The sequence below is a fragment of the Anolis sagrei genome, chromosome 2 (genome assembly GCF_037176765.1).
Source record: "Anolis sagrei isolate rAnoSag1 chromosome 2, rAnoSag1.mat, whole genome shotgun sequence".
Classification (NCBI taxonomy): domain Eukaryota; kingdom Metazoa; phylum Chordata; class Lepidosauria; order Squamata; family Dactyloidae; genus Anolis; species Anolis sagrei.
This window is the reverse complement of record NC_090022.1, coordinates 77,563,904-77,582,546: the sequence shown is the minus strand read 5'-3', so window position 1 is coordinate 77,582,546 and position 18,643 is coordinate 77,563,904. Positions and strand designations below refer to the sequence as shown.

Sequence of the window (18,643 nt, the reverse complement as noted above, 5' to 3'; positions counted from 1 at the left end):
TCTAGATATGGGGCATCTTCGGAAGCATGGAAATCCAGTGCAACCTATATTAGACATTCAGTATGTGTGATAAAATAGGTGATGGTGGAAAACCACCTCTTGATCAAACGATTTCTATGGATACAGGCAATGTATATGCAGCTTCCAGATTTCAATGTGGAGAGAGTACTTGTCTCTTTTGCTGTCCTATAGGTATGAGAGAGGAATCACACTGATGGAAAGTGGGATTCTCATGTTAAACTCTAGAGAGGAAGATTGGTGCATCATGGCCAGAATCCTGTTGAGTTCCTACCAGAGTAGGTCTTTGGATCAGTGGTATTTACTAATGTTCTGACTCACATTCAGTCATGGATTCAATAGGTCTACTCTATTTTGCACTAACTGATAGGATTCAGGCCCACAAGCCCACTCACTGCTGCATCATTAATCAAGCCTCTTGACATATCCCTTTACTCTTTTTGTTATCACAAGGAGAGTTTGTAATTTGCTCTGCAACACACGGAAAAGAAAAATAGGTAAAGGAACTGGACATGCAATAGTGACAGAGCTTCTAAAATAGCAAGCATTCTCTGGTTTGAGATGTGGAAATCCCTCTCCATTGAAAGGAAGGTGGAGGACAGTTGCAATTAGGTTTCAGAAAAGATTTCACAAGCTTTTCAAGAGAGGCTTTTCTTCAGCAGAACAATACCACAGGTGTAAGCAGGTGGATGGGGGCTGCAACTGGAGATGGGGGAGGACAGAACCCTTCCCAGCCATAACTCTCCTATTCCACCCACCACAGCATTCCTCCACATTGCAGTTCACTTTGGAAAACCTTCCAGGTCCTTTTATACTATGAGACTGGGGGGGGGGGGGGGGGGTGGAGGAAGAGACACTTGCAGCGTAATAGTGGGAGTGAGAATGGATTTCCAGTTGTGTGCAAGCTTTGGGTGTGTTTTAACCTGTTATACCTCCATATGAAAAGATAATGTGGGTAACCCCATCATTCTAACTTGATAGGATAGTGCCTAAACTTTCTAGTAGAATTTTATCTACTGTGGTTGGCCAAAGGTTTTCTTGGCCAAAAAAATGATTCACCCTGCCTTAGTCTTGCGGAGTCTTCATTTTTGCCAATGGGAAACCAAAGCTACCCACCTAGGACAATACCATCTAGGCTGCAGAGGAGAAGAAAAAAAAGGATAATGATAGGCTTTGTATTGTTAACGGCTTTCATGGCCGGAATAGGAGCCCTCGGTGGCACAGTAGGTTAAATCCCTGTGCCGGCAGGACTGAAGACCGACAGGTCGCAGGTTCGAATCCAGGGAGAATGTGGATGAGCCCCATCTATCAGCTCCAGCTCCTCGTGTGGGGACATGAGAGAAGCCTCCCACAAGGATGGTAAAACATCAAAAGATCCGGGCGTCCCCTGGGCAACGTCCTTGCAGACGGCCAATTATTTCACACCAGAAGCGACTTGCAGTTTCTCAAGTCGCTCCTGACACAACAAAAAAAATGGCTGGAATCACTGAGTTGTTGTAGGTTTTTCGGGCTGTATGGCCATGTTCTAGAAGCATTCTCTCCTTACGTTTCACCTGTATCTATGGCAGGCATCCTCAGATTGTGAGGTCTGTGATGATAGGCTTTATTGGTGAAACATAGCTTCTTGGATTTCTTTCTTTGGTAGCTTAAAACGTTATTGGAATTTGGGGCGCTGATGGTCTAACAAGCGTCATGTAATGGGGCTGCTTTCCACTATATCAGAGCAGCTTACAGGTGCTAGAAAAATAAACAATCAGAGCTTAAAAATGGATAACAGGTAGCAGCCAAAACAGAATGTTCAGGTGTAAGATCACTTTCTCAAAGAATGAAAGGTCTGAACTTGGAAAGGGTTCTTAAGGTTAGTTACTTAAATGGAGGTTCTGAGGAAAAGTGGAGTCTACAGACACAACAATCACGCCAAAAAAAATCTATTACAATTATAGCCAGACACTCAAATGTCAGAGATGCTCTCTTCCCTGTCCATCTTGACACTATTAAATCCTGCCTTCACCAAAGAGGCATGCTGCATCAGAGGTTAGAAGCAAGCCATTTGTGTTTTCTGAGAGAACCTGCTGAAATATCCTATTTTGGCTTCAAGACCCTAGTTACTTTCTAATACGCTCTCATTGGAACCTCTTTGAACCGGTGAAGGCAGCTCATCACTGACCTTTCAGGAAAAGTTTTGTATGGAAGAAACATCTCTGGCCCAATGGGCCAGTGTTACACTGTCGCAATTAACCCTCCTTCGCACAGGGGAGAAAATTTGGGAAAGGCAAAGCAATTGTTCCAGTGGTTTCTGTGTGGGTCGTGCCATTTTGCCCTTAAGACATCAAAGCCACTTGTGTAGTAAAAGGACTCTAGTGTAACAAGGGCCACCCCACTGACAGTCTGGAACTAATTTACAGGACACATATTCCATTCTGGGCAAATGCATGGGATCTGGGTGACAATCCTCCATGCCACAGCACCCCAAAAATACCTTATAAGTAGTTAATTTCACTCTCAAGGGCTTCTGAGGTCTTAGTCAGCCCTGATAAGCTGAAGGTGACAGAGTAAAGACGAGCGTGAAGGGACAAGCTGACAGTGAGTCTCACCTCGTACTAGACATGGGGACAAAAAGTGCAGATATCTGCAGGATTCATAGTGAAGTCTTCCACGTAATGGCAGAAAATATTAAATAGTTACGCTTTGGAAGAGGCTCATGGGTTTTGTGAGTGTGTGTCTATGCACTGCAGATAGCACACATGTTTTAGGAGCTGGGAGTGTTATTTCCCACACTTCTGCTTATGCTATTTTCCTGCTTCTTGGCAGGAAGTTGGACTGGATAGCTCATGAGGTGTCTTCCAACTCTATGATTTTATGATTCTAAGTAGATTTCATAGATCTTCCCCTGTGAGATGGCATCAGGTGGGATGAGCAAGCTGACCCCTAAAAGGAGAGAGAAATTGCTGTTCAAGGGAATGTCTGTACTGAAGCTCTTCATGGGTTCAGGACTGAAAGAACAGAACTGTTTGTGGCATTTTGGGCTTTCCCTAATCCTGAACCTGAGAGTTGGAGCAAGCCTATATGACCTAGAAGATGCATATAACCCAGGGGTCCAATTTTGACCAGTCTTTGTGAATATTCTTTCACAATATACTGCTATAGCACTTTGATACTACTTTAACCAGCAAAGGATCACCGCCTTGTCGGGGCGCTGGAGCTTGAGCACCTCAATGATGTCATGAGCGAAACCGTGAAGGGCCACCCAAGACGGGACGGTTGTGGCAGAGAGGTCAGACCAAGCGTGATCCCTGGGGAAGGCAATGGCAAACCACTCCAGTATCCTTGCCAAGAAAACTAAATGGACCAGTACAACCAGAGATATGTCGGTATGCCATTGGAAGATGGGACTCCCAGGTCGGAAGATGGCCAAAATGCTACTGGGGAGGAGCAGAGGATAAGTTCAACTAGCCCCAGTTGTGATGACGCAGCTAGCTCAAAGCCGAAAGGAAGGCTAGCGGCCGACGGTACTGGAGGTGAACGACGAATCCGATGCTCTAAAGATCAACACACCATAGGAACCTGGAATGTAAGATCTATGAGCCAGGGCAAATTGGATGTTGTTATTGGTGAGATGTCAAGACTAAAGATAGACATTCTGGGGGTCAGCGAACTGAAATGGACTGGAATGGGCCACTTCACATCAGATGACCACCAGATCTACTACTGCGGACAAGAGGAACATCGAAGAAATGGAGTAGCCTTCATAATTAATAAGAAATTTGCTAAAGCGGTGCTTGGATACAACCCAAAAAATGACAGAATGATCTCAATTCGAGTGCAAGGAAAGCCTTTCAACATCACAGTGATCCAAAGATACGCCCCAACCACAGCTGCTGAAGAAGCAGAAGTAGATCAGTTCTATGAGGATCTGCAGGACCTACTGGATAATACACCAAAAAGAGACATTATTTTCATCACAGGAGACTGGAATGCCAAGGTGGGAAGTCAAATGACAACTGGGATCACAGGCAAGCATGGTCTGGGAGAACAAAATGAAGCAGGACGCAGGCTGATAGAATTCTGCCAGGAAAACTCGCTGTGTATAACGAATACTCTCTTCCAACAACCTAAAAGACGGCTTTATACATGGACCTCACCAGATGGTCAACACCGAAATCAGATTGACTACATCCTTTGCAGCCAAAGGTGGCGGACATCCATCCAGTCGGTGAAAACAAGACCTGGGGCTGACTGTAGCTCAGATCACGAACTTCTTATTGCCCAATTTAGAATAAAACTAAAGAGATCAGGGAAAATACACAGACCAGTTAGATATGATCTCACTAACATTCCTAGCGAATATACAGTGGAAGTGAAGAACAGATTTGAAGGACTAGATTTAGTAAACAGAGTCCCAGAAGAACTATGGACAGAAGTCCGAGACATTGTTCAGGAGGCGGCAACAAAGTACGTCCCAAAGAAAAAGAAAACCAAGAAGGCAAAATGGTTGTCTGCTGAGACACTGGAAGTAGCCCAAGAAAGGAGGAAAGCAAAAGGAAACAGTGAAAAGGGGAGATATGCCCAGTTAAATGCGCAATTCCAGAGGTTAGCCAGAAGAGATAAGGAACTATTTTTAAATAAGCAATGCATGGAAGTGGAAGAAGACAACAGAATAGGAAGGACAAGAGACCTCTTCCAGAAAATTAGAAACATTGGAGGTAAATTTCAGGCAAAAATTGGTATGATAAGAAACAAAGATGGCAGGGACCTAACAGAAGCTGAAGAGATCAAGAGAAGGTGGCGAGACTATACAGAAGATCTGTATAGGAAGGATAACAATATCGAAGATAGCTTTGACGGTGTGGTGAATGAATTAGAACCAGACATCCTGAGGAGTGAGGTTGAATGGGCCTTAAGAAGCATTGCTAACAACAAGGCAGCAGGAGACGACGGGATCCCAGCTGAACTGTTTAAAATCTTAAAAGATGATGCTGTCAAGGTGATGCATGCCATTTGCCAGCAAATATGGAAAACACAAGAATGGCCATCAGACTGGAAAAAATCAACTTATATCCCCATACCAAAAAAGGGAAATGCGAAAGACTGCTCCAACTTCCGTACAGTGGCCCTTATTTCTCATGCCAGTAAGGTAATGCTCAAGATCCTGCAAGGAAGACTCCAGCAATACATGGAGCGAGAGTTGCCAGATGTTCAAGCTGGGTTTAGAAAAGGCAGAGGAATGAGAGACCAGATTGCCAATATCCGCTGGATAATGGAGAAAGGCAGGGAGTTTCAGAAAAACATCTACTTCTGCTTCATTGACTATTCTAAAGCCTTTGACTGTGTGGATCATAATAAATTGTGGCAAGTTCTTGGTGGGATGGGCATCCCAAGCCACCTTGTCTCTCTCCTGAGGAATCTGTACAAGGACCAAGTAGCAACAGTCAGAACTGACCACGGAACAACAGACTGGTTCAAGATTGGGAAAGGTGTACGGCAAGGCTGCATCCTCTCACCCAACCTTTTTAACCTGTATGCAGAACACATCATGCGATGTGCGGGGCTGGATGAATGCAAAGCTGGGGTGAAAATTGCTGGAAGAAACATTAACAACCTCAGATATGCAGATGACACCACTCTGATGGCCGAAAGCGAGGAGGAGCTGAGGAGCCTTCTAATCAAGGTGAAAGAAGAAAGCGCAAAAGCCGGGTTGCAGCTAAATGTCAAAAAAACCAAGATTATGGCAACAAGAATGATTGACAACTGGAAAATAGAGGGAGAAACCGTGGAGGCCGTGACAGACTTTGTATTTCTAGGTGCAAAGATTACTGCAGATGCAGACTGTAGCCAGGAAATCAGAAGACGCTTACTTCTTGGGAGGAGAGCAATGTCCAGTCTCGATAAAATAGTGAAGAGTAGAGACATCAGACTTGCAACAAAGATCCGCCTAGTCAAAGCCATGGTCTTCCCTGTAGTCACCTACGGATGTGAGAGCTGGACCTTAGGGAAGGCTGAGCGGAGGAAGATCGATGCTTTTGAGCTGTGGTGTTGGAGGAAAGTGCTGAGAGTGCCTTGGACTGCGAGAAGATCCAACCAGTCCATCCTCCAGGAAATAAAGCCCGACTGCTCACTGGAGGGAAAGATACTAGAGACAAAGCTGAAGTACTTTGGCCACATCATGAGGAGACAGGAAAGCCTAGAGAAGACAATTATGCTGGGGAAAGTGGAAGGCAAAAGGAAGAGGGGCCGACCAAGGGCAAGATGGATGGATGGCATCCTTGAAGTGACTGGACTGACCTTGAGGGAGCTGGGGGTGGTAACGGCCGACAGGGAGCTCTGGCGTAGGCTGGTCCATGAGGTCACGAGGAGTCGGAGACGACTGAACGAATGAACAACTACTTTAACCAGCTTGGCTTCATCTTGTGGAATCCTGTGGTTTGTAATTTGAGGAGATACTAGAATGATCTGTCCCAGGAATCTAAACATTCCTCCCTAAAGGACAAATCTGAGGATGGATCAACAGCAGTGGTATCAAAATGCTATCATTGTTTAGTGTGAAATACCTAATTGTAGGTAGAGGAAGTATCCCTTGACACCCCAAAAGTCACTTAAATGCATCTTTATCTCATGATGTGAACTCTATGAAATGCTTAATCTCACCATGTGGGCCCTGTAGCCTTTTAATCTCCACTGTTCACATCCTGACAAATATTATGAGGCATTAAAACGACACCTGTGTTATGTGAAGCCAGCTTATTCCATCAGTCTACCTTTAAGATGCGCAGATGGGTTGTGTAAGCTCTATTAGCCCAGAACCCCAGCTCTGTAAGGGATAATGCCCTGCATCTTTTGCAAACCTGTCTCGGGGAAATAATATGCATAACCTTATTAATGCAAGGGAAAAGTGTCGGCTTAGACAGCGATCTTTGTTTCTTGGGTCATTGCAGCAGTCTGTTACCCCTGCTGGTTAACGTATTTTATGCAACACTGTCTGATGAGATAATGTTTTGTGATTAGGCTGCTACCTACCTGCGATGACTCAAAATATCAGCATTTGCATTTGTAATGTAATGTAGCTCTGTATATAGAGCTAAGAATGAACTCTTTTTTCCATTCTGTCATAGGAAGAGTTTCTGTGTCTTGAAGTGACTTACTATTTTACTGGCTGATTCATCCCATATTGATATAATTTCTTCCACAGATAACTCTCACTTGCTCACTATCCAGCCCGATCTGAGCACCACCACCATGACCTACCAGGGCTCCCTATGTCCACGTCAGGAAGGATCCAGCAAATTCCAGATTGGCAATGGGCACCTACTGAGCCCCTTGGGGAGTGGACGCCACACCCTGCACCACAGCTCCCCCAGCGCTGACCCAGTGGACTTTGTCTCACGATTCTCTACAGCAAGTTTCTTCCGGTCCTTGCCAAGGGGTGGTGCCAACATGGCCTATGGAACCTTCAACTTCCTGGGCGGACGTTTAATGATACCCAACACAGGTGAGGGCAGTGCCATAGCTGGGAATTGGGGAAGGTGGGTACTAAGGATGGCAAAAAAGGAAATCTGCTTTATAGTGCTCTTAGCTCCCTACTAAACCAATGCTTCAGCATATGCTTTGAAGGGGCATCATTTCACCCCAAGATCTGAGCCTAGAAGTTGAAATAACATATATCCTCTTTCCAACTTCGTTCACCCTAGCAGTCACTTTTTGTGATCCCTCCCCCTTTACAGTTGAGCAGCAATTTCTTTCTCCTTTTAGGTGCCAGCTTGCTCATCCCACCTGATGCCATCCCACGGGGGAAGATCTATGAAATCTATCTTACCTTGCATAAGCAGGAAGATGTGAGGTAACATAACCAGCTCCAGAACACACAAACACATAGAGAACCCATGGGGCATTTTCACACTCATAGCAGTTAATAAACATGCAAATGTGAGTAGATCAATAGGTACTGCTCTGGCAGGAAGGTAATGGTGTTCCATGCAGTCATGCCAGCCATATGATCTTGGAGCTGTCTACGGACAACGCCGGCTCTTCAGCTTAGAAATGGAGATGAGCACCAACCCCCAGAGTCAGACATGACTGGACTTAATATCATGGGAAAACCTTTATCTTTTTATAGAAGAGTTCACAGTGAATCCTGCAAGTATCTGCACTTTTTGTTCCCCTAGTCTAGTATGAGGCGAGACTCGCTGTCAACTTGGGGACTCCTGTGTCCCTTCAGGACTGGCCCAAGGTATCTTGCTGCCTGACTTAAAGGATACGATAGTGCTCACTTCTCTCCCTCCAGTTCTGCATACCTAAGCTTAGCAGACTGGTAACTGATTCTTCAATATGAGTGAATGGGCAATATCCTTTAGAACATTAGCAGGATGCACAACTCTGGGTTTCCAACAACATGCTGCTGATCTCCACTTCTTATGATCTGTTTTCTGAGGTGATTGCCTAGTTTTTCTTAATGGCAAGACCATCCAGTGCTGTAGCTTACATTTATGCAGTTGGGCTGGCAAGAATTTGCTTATGAGATAGATGGAGCTGAATGTCTTCATGCTGATGATGATGTAATTGTAGGCTCTGTAGCCCCAGTCACCACTTTGTGCCGAGTTTCTGTATAAAGAGTAAACAGCTTTGTCTTGGCATACACATGATGCTTCTTGCTGGAAGTGTTTACCTTTGAGATCCACAGCACTAGACTCTCCCCTAAGGAGTTCAGAACTCTTTTATCAGGCACACACTTGCCTGAAGTAAACACAACTAATTTGAGATAAACACTAGGGCTCCATTACTTGGGCAGAAGCAGCTGTAACTGAGTACAGAATGTGAAAATAAGCTCTGTTCATATCTGTGAACATGAATTCATATGCATACTAATATAAATGTGGCTCACATCATGTTCATAGGTTCAGGATATATAATCAGTATAGACTACCAATCTGTGAATTTGTCTGATAGTAAACTAATTGCATTGCTTGAGAAAACCCAGTGTTTTCTCAAGCCCTCTACAACTTGCTCTTGCTTGCAGGCCACATCTCAGGACCGTGGCTACAGCAAATGGAGAAAGTATGCTTCTTTCATGGCACATTTAGTGTCAAGAAATCCTTTGGTGCTGGCTGAGGAAGTAGATTTGATTAGGAAGGTTGAAGTAGACCTGGCCTGGAGCACTGCAGATAGCAGTCTTATTAGCTAAGCTACTAGGACTGTCAGCCAGAAAGTACCCGGCCAGACTGCCTGGAGGCAAGCAGTTCACTTGGCTAGGCATTTGCTCAAGGACTCGACTACTGCATATGTTAAGATTTCCACATTCCTGGCCACCATTCACACCATTGTCCCCTAGAAGAGGACCTCCAGTGGTTGCTCTTGGACATATTCTTGGAGCTGTTTCTGGAGATTCTACCTGGCAGAATTCCCCAATAATATATCTAGAGCACAACTATATCGTTTGTATCATTGTGACCTTGTCAGCCCTTTTTTTTCGGGTCAGGAGTGACTTGAAAAACTGCAAGTTGCTTCTGGTGTGAGAGAATTGGCCGTCTGCAAGGACATTGCCCAGGGGATGCCTGGATTTTTAAAATTGTTTTACTATCCTTTTGGGAGGCTTCTCTCATGTCCCTGCATGGAGCTGGAGCTGATAGAGGGAGCTCATCCAGATTCTCCCTGAGTTGGATGATGCAGCTTCTTAGAGCCTGAATTCAAAGAATATTTCCACTGAGATTGTTAAGTAATATATACTTACCTTTATCAAACCTTAATTCTTCACGCTGCTTAAATTCTGCACTCCTTAGGATGCTGACTGCATTTCCTCTCTGGTCATGGGAAGGATAGTATGGTACAGTGGTTCAGAATGTTGTGCTATGTTCAGGTATTCACTGAGCTACTGGGCTGTTACTTTCTCTCAGCCTTACCTTCTTCACAAGGTGATTGTGAAGATAAAATGGGGAGAACCGTGTACACTTCCTTTTGTTCATTGAAGGAAAGGTGGGATAGCCATGTAAGTAATACATAACCAAGGGAAGGCAGCTGATCATAGTAACTAGGACCTATCTTGTGTGGCTTCATGTCCCCCTTCTCCATCCAACTCAAACTTCTTTCTCACCTTGAGGTTGCCCCTCGCTGGCTGTCAGACTCTGCTGAGCCCCATTGTCAGCTGTGGCCCTCCGGGAGTGCTGCTCACCAGACCTGTCATCCTTGCCATGGATCATTGTGTGGAGCCCAACCCTGAGACATGGAGCCTCCGCCTCAAGAAGCAGTCATGTGAAGGCACATGGGAGGTAAGCACTTGGTTCTGAGAAGTGTCCAACCATTAAAGGGTTTTAGCAAAGCAGTGTGTGCCCTGAAGCTAACAGAAATATCATATGCCAAGATCATTCTAGTTCTGCAACCTATAAAAATTCTGCAAGATAAACACAGTTTCATATTTATGCTAATTTTGTTTAACTTTAAACACTTCTGTTAGTTCTGTGAGAGGAAACAATTCTTAACAGATGGCCTTGGTGCTGCAGAATTGCAAAGAAGCAGACACAGTGGAGAGGACCGTCTTGTGTGTTAACTCTTGGTTATGAGTTTTTTCCCAAGAAAGTTTGCTTAGTTGCCTATATTAGGGTGGTTTTTTTTCATTCTCCCAGGAATTTGAATATATTTTTGTTATATTATACTCATGACTAGCCATCCCCTGCCACGCATTGCTGTGGCCCAGTCTGGTCATCTGGAAAAGTAATGAGAAAGTGCGGGTGTACAGAAGTGTTTATAATAATATGCTTATAACTGTATTTATGTTTGAATTGGTTGCCCTAAGGCTGGAGCGGCCTAGCTGTGAGAAATGTGTTACCATGGAAACGAGGCAGAAGAGCAGGTGGGAGGAGCTTAGAGAGTGAAGGTTTAAAAAAGTGACAGTTAGAGTCAGTCAGAGGAGGAGACTCTGAGAGAGCAGCAGAGTCAGGGAGAAAGACTCTGAGAGAGCAGCAGAGTCAGTTTTTAGACTCTGAGGAGTGAAGAAGTGAAGAGTCAGGTTTTAGTGTTCGTGAATAGTAGAGATTTCTTCAGCTAGGAAGTTGAAGGGGAAAACCTTGTTAGTTGCTTTAGTTAGAAAGAACTAACAGAGGCTTGCTAGGATCGCTAGTCGGAGGAAGACTGGAGATCTGTGATTTGATCAAGTATAGATCAAACAGAAAGACTATTCATTGCAGGGAACACTGGTTAATAAAGCGCTTCACCACAGCAAGAGTTCATAAGTTGTAACATCGAAAGTCTGAATTGTATCGCAACCAAGTTACATGTAACCATCAAGTATTTGCCAAGCTTAACATCTTCATACTGCAACCATACGCTTTGTTTAAAAATAAACTTGTTCTCTTTGGTTTTTAAAACTGCCTCATCTCCATTAATTCTACGTTCGGTGCACCCACTCTACCAAAATTACCTCACAACACAAACAGAGCCTTTAATACCAGAGCCTTTTACAAATCAATGGCTCCTCTCTCCTAAACCTAGGCGCTTCCTCATGAGTTGGTAGTGTCTCTCTACAATTGGGTGGCAGCTTCATTACCAGTGGCGGAGGTTCTTTACAATTTTGGTGGCAGACGACGGGATACGTTTAACAACTGATCAAGTGCCTTAAGACTGTTTTAAGAATAAGTTGTGAGGTAAAAGTTATTGGAATATGGCTACCAGGCGACACAGAAAGCTTGCTGAGGAAACAGAGGGAGACCAAGAAGGAAGTTCGGGCTCTGAAGCAGAAACAGAGCCAGTGCCTGTGTCAGAAATGGCTTATAAGTACAAACTAGAGATGAAACGATTGGAAATAGAGGCAAAACAAAGGGAAAGAGAGTTTGAAGAAAGACAGAAAGAGAGAGAACTGGAGATAGAGGCAAAACAAAGGGAAAGAGAGTTTGAAGAAAGACAGAAAGAGAGAGAACAGGAGATGGAGAGAGAGGCGAAACAAAGAGAATTTGAAGAAAGACAGAAAGAGAGAGAACAGGAGATAGAATTGAAGAGAATGGAATTTGAGCTGCAGAAGCAAAGATTGGCTTTGTCTCAAACATCCAGTGACATCCAGGAAGGGAGATCTGGAGTGGATACCCCAGATTTGATAAAGAGATTCCCTAAATTCACCAAGGATGACGATCCAGAGAAATTTTTGATCTCTTTTGAGAGATGTTGTAGAGATTTTGGGGTTGCTAAGGAAAAATGGATGATATATCTAAGGCCACAGATAACTGGAAGACTTTTACAGATTTATGGAGATTTGCCTGAGGGGTCTTATGGAGATTATGATTTATTTAAGAAACAAATTCTACAAGAGTATCGATTAACTCCTGAATTCTACAGATTTAAGTTCAGGACCCTAAAGAGAGATAAAACCCAAAGTTTTGCTCAGGTGGCCTCTAAATTGTCTCAACTGTTTGATAGTTGGCTAAGGACGTCTGAGGTGGAAGATTACCAACAGCTGAGAGAACTTTTAAAGTTGGAACAATTTTTCCAATTAGTGCCTTATGATATTCGCTGGGTGATTCAGGATCGCAAACCATCCACTATAGTAGAGGCAGCGGTTATGGTAGATCAAATAATAACCCTAAAAGAAGGATTCAAAAGGGAAGATCTGCCAAGTGATAAAAGAACAAACAGGCAGCCATTTTACCAACAACAAACGCGCCCACAACAAGAAAAAGGTTCTGACATAGAAAACACCACCTGGAGGAGGCAGGGTGTAACAAGTCAAACTGCTCCTGAGGGAAAAAGAAGGTGCTTCCAGTGTGGAAAGTGGGACCATATAAAGTATCAATGTCCCCTGTTAAGAAAAGAGAAAACAACCCTCTTTGTGAATAAAGTAAAAGAAACACAAAAGGCAGAACCAGATACTTTGTCAAAGGAGAGTTCAGAATCAGAGCCTCAAGAGAAACAATGTTTGTTCATCTTGTCAAACAACCCATCTAAAGATTACTTAGAATCCATTTCCATTGACAACAAAGACGTAAAAGGACTTCGAGATACAGGCTCCGAAGTATGTATAGTACATCCAGAAATAATACCTCAGAAATTTCAGCGCCCTACCTCTGAAATAAGATTAAAAGGTTTGGGACCTGCGATACCAACAGCAGTGGTGACTTTGCCAATAGAATATGGAGGATGGAAGGGTATGTGGGATTTTGCAGTCAGTCCTGACATACCATACAGATGTTTAATTGGAAATGATCTGGCTAAGAAGATTGAAAGCTGGAGGATGACGTGTGAGGAGGAAGAATATAATAACAAAAGCCCTGATCAAAAAGCCATGTGTTTTGCCATACAACAGGATGGGGATGAGAGTCCGGAATCCAGCGCTACGGTTGCTGAGCTTGTTAAGAAGACGGGAGGAGTTGGAGAAATTCGGCAGGAACAAGGAGCCGATGAATCTCTTAAACCTCTGTTCGCTTTGGCTCAAAACCCCACAGTATCGGCAAAAGGACAGCCCTCCGAGTTTGTGTTAAAGAATGGTGTCTTATATAGAGAAACCAGAAATGTGAAGTCAACAGAAGGATCAGTGACATGTAATCAAATTGTAGTGCCTCAAAGTTTTAGAGAACAGCTGATGAGGGTGGCACACGAAAACCCTCAAGGTGGACATTTGGGTGTGAGGAAAACCACAAAGAGAATCACTAAGAACTTTTATTGGCCTGGCATGTTCCAGAAGATCAAAGAGTTTTGCCAGTCTTGTGATATCTGCCAAAGATTGAGTATTGGAAGGGATAAAATTAAAGCTCCTATGATCCCTATGCCGATAATTGGAGAACCATTTTACAGAGTGGGCATTGACATAGTGGGTCCTCTTTGTAAGCCAAGCAGACGTGGTTACAGATACATTTTAACCATGATTGACTACGCCACAAGATATCCAGAGGCTGTAGCTCTAACTAACATCGAGACAACAACGGTTGCAAATGCACTGTTATCTATGTGGGGAAGAACTGGTTATCCTAGAGAATTGGTTTCGGATTTGGGAACTCAATTTACTTCCAGACTTATGTCGAAATTGCTTGAGTTATGTGGAATCAGACACCTGACTTCAACAGCTTATCACCCACAGACAAATGGACTAGTTGAAAATCTGAACAAGACTTTAGTCAAAATGATAAAGTCTTACAGTCAAAAGAAGCCATACGACTGGGACGTCAAATTGCAACAACTGTTATTCGCCTACAGGACCATCCCTCATGACAGTACTGGCTACAGTCCATTTGAATTGCTATATGGAAGGAAAGCTCGTGGTCCATTAGACCTGATAAAGGAATATTGGGAGGAAAGTCCGGCAACAGATCCAGTTCCAGTGTCGGAGTATTTAAAGGATCTTCAATCAACAATGCAACTGGCTAGGGACATTGCACAAGAACATTTGCTTGCGGCTCAGCAGAGACAAAAAGACTATTATGATTCTACTGCTAAACCAAAGATCTTCAACATCGGAGATGAAGTTTTATTTTTATCTCCCAACAAAACCAACAAACTTCAATTGGATTGGTCGGGACCCTGGAAGATCACCAGGAAGCACAACCAAATAAACTATGATATTTATGATGAACATTCCAATGTAGAAAGAAGAGTTCATGTAAACATGTTAAAGCCTTATGTTGGAAGGTCTGCTAATGTATGTTTTGTTGTTTCGGAAGAAGAATCCGGTCCCTTCTCTTTTTGGGAGGGTGATCGTGAACAGTACAAAAATTTGGATCGAGTAGAAATGAACATAGAATTGTCCCAACCACAGTGAAGAGAGGTTGTGAAAGTTTTGAGTAAATATAAAGACATATTTTCAGATTTGCCAGGAAAGGTCCAGGGAGTCCAGCATCAAATAAACACCGGTGATGCAACTCCTATAGTATCTCCACCCTACAGGGTTACGGGGAGAATTAATGAGTGTATTGAAAAGGAGATTAAAGAAATGTTGGACCTAGGTAGCATTGTTCCATCAATTAGCTCTTGGGCTTCACCCATAGTGTTAGTACAGAAGCCAGACAAGACAATTAGATTTTGCGTGGATTATAGGCGGTTAAATAAAGTAACCCAGACAGATACTTATCCTATGCCACGTTTAGATGGAGTTTATGTTTACAGGATTTTACATTTGAAATTAAACATGTTTCAGGTAAACGGAACATAGTTGCAGACGCCTTATCTAGAATTTCGTAAGGTTAAAGGTTTGTATGTATGTATAAATTGTAATGCTTTTAACCATAATATGTTTGCCTTTCAGAAATGTTGTGTATGTATATACTGTTGGATAATATGTAGAATTATTTTTGCCATTCTGGGATTGAGAATGGTCCAAAAATAATTTTTCTGGGGGGGAAGGTGTACAGAAGTGTTTATAATAATATGCTTATAACTGTATTTATGTTTGAATTGGTTGCCCTAAGGCTGGAGCGGCCTAGCTGTGAGAAATGTGTTACCATGGAAACGAGGCAGAAGAGCAGGTGGGAGGAGCTTAGAGAGCGAAGGTTTAAAAAAGTGACAGTTAGAGTCAGTCAGAGGAGGAGACTCTGAGAGAGCAGCAGAGTCAGGGAGAAAGACTCTGAGAGAGCAGCAGAGTCAGTTTTTAGACTCTGAGGAGTGAAGAAGTGAAGAGTCAGGTTTTAGTGTTCGTGAATAATAGAGATTTCTTCAGCTAGGAAGTTGAAGGGGAAAACCTTGTTAGTTGCTTTAGTTAGAAAGAACTAACAGAGGCTTGCTAGGATCGCTAGTCGGAGGAAGACTGGAGATCTGTGATTTGATCAAGTATAGATCAAACAGAAAGACTATTCATTGCAGGGAACACTGGTTAATAAAGCGCTTCACCACAGCAAGAGTTCATAAGTTGTAACATCGAAAGTCTGAATTGTATCGCAACCAAGTTACATGTAACCATCAAGTATTTGCCAAGCTTAACATCTTCATACTGCAACCATACGCTTTGTTTAAAAATAAACTTGTTCTCTTTGGTTTTTAAAACTGCCTCATCTCCATTAATTCTACGTTCGGTGCACCCACTCTACCAAAATTACCTCACAACACAAACAGAGCCTTTAATACCAGAGCCTTTTACAAATCAATGGCTCCTCTCTCCTAAACCTAGGCGCTTCCTCATGAGTTGGTAGTGTCTCTCTACAATTGGGTGGCAGCTTCATTACCAGTGGCGGAGGTTCTTTACAGCGGGTTTCTATTATATATAATTTCTTTATGCTTATGGGTAAACTATTTCTTGCTGTTTCTTTGTCAGTGTAGATGTGGAGATTGTCTGGTTTGCCTACTCTGGAACATGCAACATATAAATGTCCTTCTTTAGGGGTCCCTTTCAGATCTATGATACTATATCTGTGTGTGTGTGAATCATATATATCTATCTATATCTATGGCTAGATGGCTCTTTGTCACGAGGGCTTTGATTATGTTTTCTTGCTCTGCTGAACAGGGTTGGACTATTTATTTATTTATTTATTTATTTTATTTATTTCTTGCATTTGTTAACCGCCGCTCTCAGCCCTAGGGCGACTCGCGGCGGTGTACAGTACAAAAAAGACACTTTACAAAAGAATCAAACAACAATTAACATCACTAATACATACATCTAGCTTATATTAAAAATCCGCTCCGTCATATTTATGGAATCATAGTCAATCTCGTCGTCATAGTTCGATCCGGTTGTCATTACCCGTAGCATAGCATTTAGTTGAAAGCCTGCTCGAAGAGCCAAGTCTTCAGGCCCTTACGAAAGGCCATGAGGGAGGGGGCCTGTCTGACATCAGCAGGGAGGGAGTTCCACAGCCGGGGGGCCACCACCGAGAAGGCCCTCTCTCTCGTCCCCGCCAGACGTGCCTGTGAGGCAGGCGGGATTGAGAGAAGGGCCTCCCCAGATGATCTCAAGGTCCTCGTGGGCTCGTAGGCCGAGATGCGGTCCGCAAGGTATTTTGGGCCGGAACCGTTTAGGGCTTTGTAGGTTAACACCAGCACCTTAAATTGGGCCCGGTAGCAAATCGGCAGCCAGTGGAGCTGGAACAGCAAGGGCGTTGTATGCTCCCTGCGTCCTGCTCCTGTTAACAACATGGCTGCCGCGCGCTGGACTAGCTGCAGCTTCCGGGCCGTCTTCAAGGGCAGCCCCACGTAGAGAGCGTTGCAGTAGTCAAGACGGGATGTGACCAGAGCATGTACCACCGTGGCCAAGTCAGACCTCCCAAGGTACGGGCGCAGCTGGCGCACAAGCCGAAGCTGTGCAAATGCTCCCCTGGTCACCGCTGAAACCTGGGGGTCCAGGCTCAACGATGAGTCCAGGGTTACACCCAAGCTGCGAACCTGCGCCTTCAAGGGGAGTGCGACCCCATCCAGCACAGGCTGTAACCCTATACCCTGCTCGGCCTTGCGACTGACCAGGAGTACCTCTGTCTTGTCTGGATTTAATTTCAGTTTGTTCGCCCTCATCCAGACCATTACAGCGGCCAGGCACCGGTTCAGGACTTCGACAGCCTCCTTAGTAGCAGGTGGAAAGGAGTGACAGAGCTGGACATCATCTGCGTACAGATGACACCGCACCCCGAAACTCCGGATGATCTCACCCAGCGGCTTCATGTAGATATTAAACAGCATGGGGGACAGAATAGAACCCTGAGGAACCCCACAGGTCAACGGCTGTGGAGTTGAACAGGAGTCCCCCAATAACACCTTCTGGGTACGGCCCTCCAGAAATGACTGGAGCCACTGCAGAGCAGTGCCCCCAAGACCCACCTCCGCAAGGCGCCCCAGAAGGATACCGTGGTCGACGGTATCGAAGGCCGCTGAGAGGTCCAGGAGCACCAACAGGGACACACTCCCCCTGTCTAGCTCCCGGCGCAGATCATCCACTAAGGCGACCAAGACCGTCTCGGTACCATGTCCCGGTCTGAAACCAGACTGTGCCGGATCCAGATAATCCGTGTCTCTCAAGAGTACCTGGAGTTGTGAGGCCACCACGCTTTCCATGACTTTGCCCAAAAAGGGAAGATTGGAAACAGGCCGAAAGTTGTCGAATTTGGTGGGGTCCAGTGATGGTTTCTTCAACAGCGGCTTTATAATAGCCTGTTTTAGGCTCGCTGGAATCTTGCCTTCCCGAAGGGAGGCATTAACCACCACCGTTACCCACTCAGCCAATCCCCCTCTGGCCTCCCTCAGAAGCCAGGATGGGCAGGGGTCTAGGATGGACGTGGTAGGCCTCATTCCTCCAAGTATCTTGTCCACATCCTCGGGCTTCACAAACTGAAAAGAATCCATCAAAATAGGACAAGCAGGCGCTCGTGTCACATCCACAGAGACTGCATTTAATGTGGTGTCCAGCCCAGAACGGATCAAAGCGACTTTGTCTGCAAAGAACCGAGCAAATGCTTCACAGCGCGTGGCCGAATTGTCAGGGCTCCCACCTGAGGTGGTGGGAGTCAAAAGACCTCTGACTAGATGGCCTTAAGTATTTTCTGGTGGTCATGGGGGTTCTGTGTGGGAAGTTTGCCCCAGTTCTGCCGTTGGTGGGGTTCCGAATGTTCTTTGATTATAGGTGAACTATAAATCCCAGTAACTACAACTCCCAAATGTCAAGGTCTATTTCCCCCAAACTCCATCTGTGTTCATATTTGGGCATATGGAGCATTTGTGCCAAGTTTGGTCCAGATCC

The 18,643-nt window shown here is 44.5% G+C and overlaps 1 protein-coding gene across 3 annotated transcripts in view; it reads left to right on the top strand.

Annotated features, from left to right (window-relative positions):
* Nucleotides 1-18,643, top strand: part of UNC5A (unc-5 netrin receptor A) — a 144,670-nt gene that overhangs the window by 119,234 nt on the left and 6,793 nt on the right. For all 3 annotated transcript variants that reach the window (XM_060765615.2, XM_060765614.2, XM_060765616.2), the window contains 3 exons: nucleotides 7,205-7,504; nucleotides 7,765-7,852; nucleotides 10,106-10,274. In XM_060765615.2, coding sequence (XP_060621598.2) covers nucleotides 7,205-7,504; nucleotides 7,765-7,852; nucleotides 10,106-10,274 — 557 coding nt within the window. The remainder of the gene's footprint in view (nucleotides 1-7,204; nucleotides 7,505-7,764; nucleotides 7,853-10,105; nucleotides 10,275-18,643) is intronic.